At 31.6% G+C, this 10536-nt stretch overlaps 1 protein-coding gene across 3 annotated transcripts; it reads left to right on the top strand.

Annotated features, from left to right (window-relative positions):
• Nucleotides 1-8836: 8836 nt before the first annotated feature.
• Nucleotides 8837-10536, top strand: LOC106296582 (UPF0725 protein At3g19520-like). Of its 3 annotated transcripts, none has more exons than XM_013732743.1 (5): nucleotides 8837-9000; nucleotides 9078-9209; nucleotides 9308-9494; nucleotides 9564-9685; nucleotides 9769-10536. In XM_013732743.1, exons 1-5 carry the CDS (start codon nucleotides 8917-8919, stop codon nucleotides 10282-10284), a joined length of 1041 nt encoding a protein of 346 aa, XP_013588197.1. In that variant the 5' UTR covers nucleotides 8837-8916; the 3' UTR covers nucleotides 10285-10536. The 3 variants fall into 3 exon arrangements, with proteins under 3 accessions (XP_013588197.1, XP_013588198.1, XP_013588199.1); XM_013732744.1 differs by having other exon boundaries at nucleotides 9564-9682; XM_013732745.1 differs by having other exon boundaries at nucleotides 9431-9494.

Consider the following 10536-nt stretch of genomic DNA (forward strand, 5'->3'; position numbering starts at 1 on the left):
GATGAACCGAACCTTGAATGAGCGTGCAAGGAGCATGAGATTGCACTGTGGATTGCCAAAGACGTTTTGGGAAGATGCAATCAATACCACAACCTTCTTAATAAACAGAGGACCGGCTGTGCCGTTGGAATTTAAGATCCCTGAAGAAGTTTGGAGCGGAAAGAAAGTAAATATTTCTTATCTAAAGGTGTTCGGATGCTTAGCTTATGTTCATATTGATGATGCTGCAAGAAGTAAACTTGACTCGAAGTCTAAGAATTGTTACTTCATCGGCTATGGTAACACGGATTTTGGTTACCGGTTTTGGGATGATGAAATTCAAAAGATCATCCGCAGCAAGAATGTTGTGTTCAACGAAGAAGCGTTGTACAAGGATAAGCTAAGAGAAGGCTCAAAGCCAATAAGATTTTCTCCATCGCTCAACTACATTCTGCTCACAGACAGAGGCGAGCCTGAATGTTATGAGGAAGCTATGCAAGTTGATGAGTCGATCAAGTGGGAGCTTGCAATGAACGACGAGATGGACTCGTTGTTATCCAATCACACGTGGGAGTTAGCAGATTTGCCTAAGGAGAAAAAGGCATTGCATAACAAGTGGGTCTACCGAATAAAAGAAGAACCTGATGGGAGTAAGCGCTATAAAGCGAGGCTTGTTGTGAAAGGATTCCAACAAAAATAAGGCGTTGACTACACCGAAATCTTCTCTCCTGTAGTCAAGATGGTGACCATTAGAACGGTTCTTGGGCTGGTAGCACAAGAAGGTCTGCATCTTCAACAGATGGATGTGAAGACGGCATTTCTTCACGGTGATTTGGATGAGGAAATTTATATGAAGCAACCCGAAGGCTTTGAGATCAAAGGGAAGGAAAGACTTGTTTGCAAGCTGAAAAGGAGTTTGTACGGCTTAAAACAAGCTCCAAGACAGTGGTATAAACGGTTCGACAGCTTTATTAAAGGCGTTGGTTTCTTGAGGTGTGAAGCTGACCACTGTTGTTACTTCAAGAGGCTTGAAGAGTCCTACTTGATATTGCTCCTATATGTCGATGACATGCTGATAGTAGGTGCAGACTTGCACAAGATCAATAGGTTTGCGATGAAAGACCTTGGAGAAGCAAGACAGATTCTAGGGATGAGAATCAATAGAAGCAAGGAAGGTCTTAAGTTATCACAAGAGGATTATGTGAAGAAAGTCCTCAAGAGGTTTAACATGGATGATGCGGAGCCAGTCAGTACTCCCCTGGCAAGTCACTTTCGGTTATCCAGAGAACAGTCTCCAGAGACTGAAGATGAGATGGCATGTATGGATAAAGTTCCATATGCTTCTGCTATAGGAAGCCTGATGTACGCGATGATATGTACAAGGCCAGACATTGCACATGCAGTGGGAGTCGTCAGCAGATTTATGAGCAATCCAGGAAAGGAACATTGGGAAGCCGTTAAGTGGATTTTCAGATACCTGAAAGGAAATCCAAGTTTATCGCTATGTTTCACGAAGTCTAAGACGGGATTGCAGGGATATGTTGATGCTGACAATGGAGGTGACGTTGACAGCACGAAGAGCACAACCAGGTATGTCTACACCTTTGGTAGTACTGCAATTTGTTGGGTTTCAAAGTTGCAAAAAATTGTATCTCTATCAAGCTGTGAAGCTGAGTATGTTGCGGTAACGGAGGCAACAAAAGAGATGATATGGCTACAGTCTTTTCTAGAAGAGCTAGGCCATGACCAAGGGAAAAGTGTGTTGTACTGTGACAGTAAAAGTGCCATCGATTTGGCAAAGAATCCGGTTTACCATGCTCGGACGAAGCACATACATCGTCGACATCATTTCATCAGATCAGCGTTGGAAGATGAAATGTTGGTGCTTGAGAAGATCCCAGGAAGTAAGAATCCGGCAGACATGCTGACGAAGGTCGTGCCGTATGATAAGCTGAGGTTGTGTGTAACCTCAGTTGGCTTGTTGGAATAACAAGCTGGGAAGACCTGCTACATTGATCAAGGTGTGAAGACAGATTGAAATCAGTCTTCAAGTGGGAGATTGTTAAAGATCACATGTTTCATAATGGACGGTGAAGTTGGATGGTGAAGTTGGACGGTGAAAGAAATCAAAGAAGGAGGTGCTTTTGTCAACAATTATGTTCACCTACTCCTCAAGCTCTTCCTATAAATATACAAGCTTCTGGTTTCTGAAATGCATCCCAAAAAAAAAGAAAAACACAGAGAGAACAACGAAAGAGAAGAAGAAAAAAAAAATCATAAAAAATCTTCTTTAAGAAATTACGAGCATTTTTGAGTGTATTTGGGAACGGAGTGTGAATTTAGAGCTTGTAAAATTTCTCTGGTTAATAATAAAAGATCTGTAGCAGGTCCGGAGACGTAGGCAAGATTGGCCGAACTCCGTTAACAATTGTGTGTGTGTTTTCCCGCTCCCATAAATTCTGGTTTACCACAAAATTTGACCGCGTATTTCCTAACATCATGTCCACTCAATGTTATGCTAATAATAAATCAACAAGGTTCTCTTTATGTCATCACCAAACCTTTCATTGGCGTGTGTAATATAGAAAGATGAGAATAGACCTATTTGCCCTTATATGAAGCACATTCTTGTTGGGGAATAGTATCAATGGTAACAAGGATTTGAACAGCTACAGTTCTTTTGCCGTCCAAGATTCCTAAACATGCCGGTAAACATGTCTCAATCCCCACGTGAAATTCACACACCAGTCTATGTATTACATTTGTAGTCCTTGAAGTTTTGTGCGTAACAAGAGTAATGGAAGAAGACCGTGGTGCATTTGTAGCAGACTGTGTTGTCCTTTCATGCTGCTGCCAATGCCTTGTGTTACAAGTCACTACCTTCGTCTTCTTCAAGGTCCCTTGTAAACTTGGCCAGAAGATTAAGAAGTTTGCGAAGAGAAGATGTGGGAGAACCTTGCAACCAAGAACGTAGGAGGATGTCGTCAAAGAGGAGCGTTGGTATGGAAATGGGGTTGTGTTTGAAGAAGGCTCATCAAGATCTAATTGCATTGAAGTCACTGAGGGAATGTTGCAAGAACTGTCGATGAGCAAAGAGTTCGGTTTTGGAAGCTTCTGGCGCCATGAAGATCTTCTGACATTGTAGATATCAAATAGCTGGAGGAAAAAAACAGAAATGAAAACTTATCTTCTGTGCTTATGGCATTCATGTTGTGTTATTGATCAAGAATCGTAAAAAGAACTTACGGGTTCAAATCTTTTTCTCAGAAAGACAGATGAAGATATAGGTGACTAAGACAAAGGCTGTAATATTGTAAATCTTTGTTTCATCTTGTCTTAACTTATGGTATAATCTTCCACTGCTTTCCAATATAAGTTGTTGTAATGATCTACTACTTTTCCCTTGAGTATTATGCAGTTTATTTCGTCCAATTTCGTATAATAAAGTGGATTCCGTACAATATAAGTTGTGGTTGTTTAATATCTTATTTTTTCCAAAAATTATTATATCTTATGGTTATTTTAAAACCAAATAAAATATTTTATAACGTGAGACTACAACAATATATATATAGTATTTCGTATTTATCAATATATTTTTGATTGAACGATTAGAATTTTCATAACAAAATTTTTTGACACTTCAATTTTTTAATTTTATGGAAAATAGTATATAGAAAATTATACACAGTCTTAAAATATATATTTTTCATCCTAAGATAAAAGTAACAAGATGAGTTTATTTTAGTTTAACTGTAACAAAAAAAAAATTATGACCAGAAAATCGATACAATTCAATATACTAAATTATGAAAAATCAAATCAAACAATTTTTAAGATTTATTGTATAGTAGTGTTCTGTTGTATGAATTTTCAAAATATTACAAGTTATGTTTATTAATGCAATTATTATTTAACATTTATGTTTCCTATTTTCTAAAATAATATATACCCATTTATACAAAAAAACACCAATATATTTACAAATGTAAGAAAATGAACTTAACTACATGAAATTAAGAAAATAATAGTCCAATTTTAATATAATTAAAAAATCATTTTTTAATTTAGAATAATATATATAATTTAACACAAAAATAAATATTTGAAACTATACAAAATATTATATGTGAAATCATATATCCAATTAAGATGGGAACATAATAATACATAACAAACTGACATTTCAAATAATATCATAGAGATTAAAAATTAACTTAAAAGTTATAAACAAAGAATATTCTTTTATTAATTGTTTTAATTCAATCATTACGTAAATGTTTGTATCCGTGCATGACCACGGAAAAATCACCTAGTATGATTAAATTGAAAGTACAGGCCGCTCTCGAAGAAATCATATCTTTTCTTTTATAGATGTGTCTCAGGTGGATTTATAATGTACATGTGCATTGTTGTTATTTTCGGATAACAGCATAATAATAAGAATTATCTTATTTATTCTTAAAAATAAGTGTTTATTTTTTGCCTAATTTTTATTATGTTATGTATAATCATTATTTAATCTAATTTAGAGTTATTATCTAATCAATAAACAAATATATAGTTATTAATATATAATTTATTTTAAATTTTGTATTGCATGATTGTATAGCTATTCGTTAAAGGTATTTTAGCAGCTTTAAAATTTTGGTGTTGATTGTTTGAGTAGTTTTTGGTTAATAGCTTTGAGATTTTTAGATATCAGACTTTGGTTTTGGTTTTTACTTCTTTTTAATTTTTTTCTTTTGGTTTTGGTGTATTTTATTTTTTCGAAAAATAACTAATACATTATTAGGTTTAACAAATTACAGATTGACTCCATTAACTTAGCTTATGATCAATTAAACCCGATTATGATGTTGCTACTATATACATCGTATATGTTACATGTATTAACATAAACATCATGTAGTTGTTGACACATTCTCATACATTAGATGGTTTCCACCATATTAGCTTAAACGTCGTGTAGCTAGAAATTTCCTAAAATGTATCAAAATATTATGATTATTATTTAATAATAAAAATATGTTTAATTGTTTTTAGTTTGATATTTTAAAATTATATTATATTAAATATGAATCATAAAATATCTATAATTATACAAATTTAAAATGCTTGAAATTTTTGAAACCTAATTATAAAATATTTACTAATATGCATTATTTTTTAGTTTGAACTTGAATGTAAATTTTTTGTTCTTTTCCAAAATTAATATAATATACTGTATTAGTACAAAGTTTTTATGTTTTTTAATTATTTTATGTTGTTTTTAATGTGTCTAATAATTATTTAAAATTATTAAAATAATTAGTTAAAACAAAATTAATAACTATCTTTTTACAATTAACTAACATTATATATAAATACCTAATTTTTATTTATAGATTTAAGCCACAAATAAAATAATGAGAAATAACCTAGGATGACCTAAATTTTTTTTATCAAAAATATAAAATGACAAAATGTTTCATTAGAGAGACAAATAGACAATAAATTTTCTTTAAAATCCTAGAACCTACCCCCCAACCCCAACCCACTCATCAAATCTAAATAACAAGTCTACATTAGTTAGCCACATGGATGTAAATGTTTTTTTATCTTTTTAATAAAAAAACTTTTGGTCATATTGACTCTGTTATGTTTGTTACAAAAGAAATTTCTCTTTGTGATTTATAAAGGTTTACATAAAATAATTCGCCAAAGCTTATAAATGTGTTGTATAAACAAATTACTTACTTGCAAAGGGTTTGTAAAAATCCAGATATAAGAATTCATAAAACAGAGAATTATGATTTATAAAGGCATATAAATAAGTTATAAAGACTTATAAATCTATGTAAAATAATTTATATAATAGTAAATAATTTGTAAAGGCTTATAACACTATGTAAAATATTAGTTTTAAGAATCATCTAAGTATTTTCAAGCATTAATATTTATGAAAGTTAATAGGATTTAGAAAGGTTCTATATAAAGTAATTAGCCAATTCTTATAAATGTTTTATATAAAAAATATAAGGTTTATAAAGTTTATAAGGTCTTATTAATTATTGGGTTTATAAAAATCAATTATAATAGTTCATAAAATAAAGAATTAGGATTTAGAAATGACTATAAATAATTATAAAGACTTATAAATATGTATAAAATAATTTATAAAATTCTATAAATAATTTATAAAGTCTTATACAATAAATGTTTAAAAAGATCTTGTGGTGTAGTGGTGTAAGATTCTTGCTATTACTTTCAGCACGGATTCTTGGTGATATAACATAGTCAAATCTTTTTGCTTCTCATTAAAAAAGAGCAAATTTGTCTTTAACCCTTTCATCTCTTTTATTAGTTTTTTTTTCATTTCTGCAACTCTTCTGTCAGTGTTGGTTTTTTTTTTTTTTTTTTTTTTTGATATCCGTGGAGGATCCCAGGCGGTAAGCCCAGACTAATCCCCACGAGGTCTTCCATCCGGGCACACACGTTTATAGGCGGGAATGTGGCCAATGCTACTCGAACTCAGGACGAGTACTCCAGCTTGAGTTCTATTACCACTAGGCCAAGAGCTCTTGGTTCAGTGTTGGTTTTTTTTCCCATCAATTTATTAAATAAGTGATAAAATTTTATTAAATAAAAATACAAAAATGAGTCATAGCTTATAATAATATATTATAAGGGTTTTGTAAAACATGATAAAATCATTGATGTAAATGGTGTGTTATAATTTATGATAGAAATAATGTATTATACATTCATATTATAATATATATAAGGATATATAAAAATATTTTTGTCAACGATATAGGCAAATAAGAGCTTATTTGCCTATAACCAAATTTGTAGTAGATATTACGGTTACAAATTTTGTCGACGATATAGGCAAGTAAAGTGATTTTGGCTTAATTAAGTAACTATCATTTAGTCTTACTTTGGCCTTGTTTTACCTTATCTAATTGCAAGTGACCGGTTAAACAGAGAAAATAGATGAAGTCAATGCTTTTCATATTAGCAAGAGTGACTCACTAGTCGCTACTATTTATAATCACATCTTCTAAAGAATCCAAATCACCCGCTATGCAATAAAATATGTGGATTAAAATCAGTTGCAGAGCCAGCCTCAAATCTGACTGGGGTCAATTAAAAAATATAAACGAATTTTAATATTTTTTACATCAATTAAAATAATATAAATATTGAATAGGTTAAAGTGATTTACGCATATATATATTCCCAAATAATATTTTCGATATATATCCAATCTAAAACACATTTAACCTTGTGAGCTAAAATGGTTCAAAAATTGTTTTCAAATGCATGTAAAGTTCCACACTATTTTATGCCAAAAATCGTTTCCAAATTGATTTACGCTATTTTAATGCATGTAAAATTCTTTTTGGCATAAATCTATAGAGGTCAGGTCCCCCCCCTCTCCTACAGATGCCTCCGCCCTTGATTAAAATAGATAAATTTTAACACCATTTACTACAGTTTTTTATTTTGTTTTGTAATATAGAAATTTTTTTCTATTTTGTTTAATAAAATTAGAATAGTACTAAGCTTACATTTTGATATACAGAGTAAAATGGTATGCCACTGCAAATAGAGCATGGTTCAAGTTGTTATTTTATTTATAGATCTCACACAGATTTCCACATCCTTTAAATACTAAACTCAATCTCAACCGCTAATTACTACACTTAAAATCCTAATCAATAAACACAAATCCAGTTATAAACCAGAACACATATTTATAATCTTTTTAATAAATTAAAATTTGAAAATATTAAATTATAACATAAATTAAAAAGTGTTAAAATTTTGAAAATATTAAATTATAACATATAAAACTGAAATAGAATAGACTTGTAAATTAAAAAGTGTTAAAATTGAATTTTTCAAATAACAAAATTAAAAAGTGTTAAAAAGTTTATATTCTAATAAAGAGAATATCATGACATACTATTTTCATTAGTTGTAATAATCAATTGGCTGAAGTCTACACTTGAATGAATGTGGTTAACAAAAAAAAATAGAGATAAGAAGTAGCATTCTTATTGAGACTAGAATTCATAGGAAGAAAATCGATTTATGGATGGAATAAAATATGCAGTATTTATAGACAAAAGTATTCGGTTATTGTGTATGAATTAGTTATAATTATAAAATACCTCTGTTTCGTGAATTACGGCATTTATTCGTGTGATCCTTGTAAATTATTAATTTTGATCAATATGCTTAAACCAAGATTCATATCAATGATACGACATCAAAACATAACTCATGATTATCGACTGTAAAAGTTTATATTATATATTTAAACCATAAATAAATTAATGAAAATTTTTCTAGGATGACCCAATTTTTTTTTAATAAGAAATGTAGCCCAAAAAATTAAAATGACTAAAATATTTTATTAAATATGTAGAATGGACACTATACCCCATACATTTACTAAGCTAGATTTAGAATTTAGATACTGGGTGGGATTTAGGATTTAAAAAAAAAATTAAAATACTAGAAATGTAAAATAAAAACTTTTAAAATAGTTTCATTTTTATATTTTGAAAAACAAAATGAAAAACAAATTCAAATAAAATAAAAAACTGAATTAAAAAACGTATTATCCAATATAATAATAATAATAAAATATTGATTGGCAAATAAAATAGACTATATAAAACAAGAGCTAAATATAAATATTGATTGGATAAAATTTAATTTTTGAAAAAAAAAAACAAAAAGATAATTTATTAAGAGTAATAACAATTTTAACAATTCTAACTAGATAGATGATGATAATGTTAGGAAAAAAAAAAAGATTGGGCCCAATTGAAACCCAGAGGTGGAGTATATCTATCATCTCGTATCTCTAGAGGGACAACCCTAAGTCGACCAAAAGAAGAGGAGAAGAATAAATAAAAAAAAAGCATCAGCGGCTCGACGATGGTTGCTTTCTTGTCTGGGTATCCAAGGAAGGAGGTTGATCGCCTTAGGAGGAGCTATATGAAAGAAGTGAATAAATCCGAGGTAATATTCTTTAACTGTTACTTCTATGCTTCTAGGGGTTGGTTACATGACTAATTAATGGGTCGTCGTCGCCATAGGGGTTCGATGTCAGTGGTCTTCCAGTACCAGACTCTGCTCCTGGACTAACTGAACACATCTGTAATGATACTTGTTCCCCCTTAATCCTCCTTTATGCTAAGTTAGGCCTTCATCGTTACAATTTGGTCCAGGTATTATAACCACCCCTTGCTTTATTTATCTATATATATATATATATATACACACACGCTATTAGCCCAATCGATTTGTTTCTTTCTTGATCAATTAGGGGAAAAACTTACAGCCCAGTAGCGTTAAGAAATACAACAAGTCCATGGGTTCTGTTAATTCCTCTTACTACATAACTTTGGTAGCTATTGATCCAGCTACCCAGTTGCTTCAAACTTTTCAGACTAGAGTTAATGAACTACGCTATGGCGAATTGGTTTTGGAATGCTGTACTGCTAGACCTCTTGGTAATTTCTTTTTTTTTTTTTTTGGTAAAACAACAAGTCTATCACATTGCTGATTTTGATCTTTTATAGGCGAAACCCACATATGTGGAATCAAGAAAAGCAGTGATCACAAACCTGTGGAAGACTTGCTCCATACCTTTCCTGAGTGGCCGCCCAAGAATCCTTTTAAGAAATCAAAGAGATGTTACGTTGTGAGACTACCCCAACCCTTACATTGTACCTTTGCTTTTTGTTTTTTTTTTCTTCTCGTGATTTTTAATATGTTTTCTTGCAGCTGAAGAAGTCAGAGTTGCGAGAGAATGATGATTGGATTCGTCTCTACTTGGAACTTGCAGTTGCCACGACTAATAGGAACACCCTTGAGAACCATCTTGTGTCCAACTTGAAGATTGTCAAAGTAGCTATAGATACTACTAGTACCCAAGAGGGACTCGACTTATTTGCAATTGTCTACATAAGATACAAGGACTCGTGCGAGGCTCGAGTTGGTAAGGATGTTGATCGCGTAGCTGTAGTCAGAAGATTCTTCAATGAGGGCATGGGATCCTTCAGTCTAGTGGGCCAAAACCTGGGTATTATACAAAAAAAGAGTAACAAACAACTTTTGCGTTTCAAACCGTGGCTGTTGTATACTCCTAGGTGGCGGCTCAAGGCATACAGACACAGTGGCCTTACCTTGTCTCGTCGTGTGCCCAAGACGAGATCCATGGAGTTTTTCTTGAGCCAATTCACGTTCAGAGATGATTTTACCAAAAAAGGAAAAGAATCAGAGTGCGAAACTGTCCTCTAAGTACAGTGGCCCCTGTCTTCAGATAACAATAATAATAATAATAAACCACAAATAAAGTTGGTGTATTAAGTGGGATTGACTTCTTTTTTTTCTTTATGTGTGGCTTCTGCTGGAATAATTTGACAACACAAGCAAGAATGGGAGACATTCCTGTGGTTGTCAGACGGTTTAATTTTCCTTTTTCATTTCTATTTGCAAATTGTATCGACTAGTATATGCGTTCCTTGTTAATTATTTGTTTTGGGATACATA

This window comes from Brassica oleracea, chromosome C6 (assembly GCF_000695525.1).
Source record: "Brassica oleracea var. oleracea cultivar TO1000 chromosome C6, BOL, whole genome shotgun sequence".
NCBI lineage: Eukaryota > Viridiplantae > Streptophyta > Magnoliopsida > Brassicales > Brassicaceae > Brassica > Brassica oleracea.

Bases quoted from the DNA above. Each gene is read 5' to 3' on its own strand.
- LOC106296582 (XM_013732743.1), top strand. From the start codon at position 8,917: ATGGTTGCTTTCTTGTCTGGGTATCCAAGGAAGGAGGTTGATCGCCTT. The intron at 9,001-9,077 runs GTAATATTCTTT...TCGTCGCCATAG, and splicing joins AAGAAGTGAATAAATCCGAG to GGGTTCGATGTCAGTGGTCT. The intron at 9,210-9,307 runs GTATTATAACCA...TTGATCAATTAG, and splicing joins ATCGTTACAATTTGGTCCAG to GGGAAAAACTTACAGCCCAG.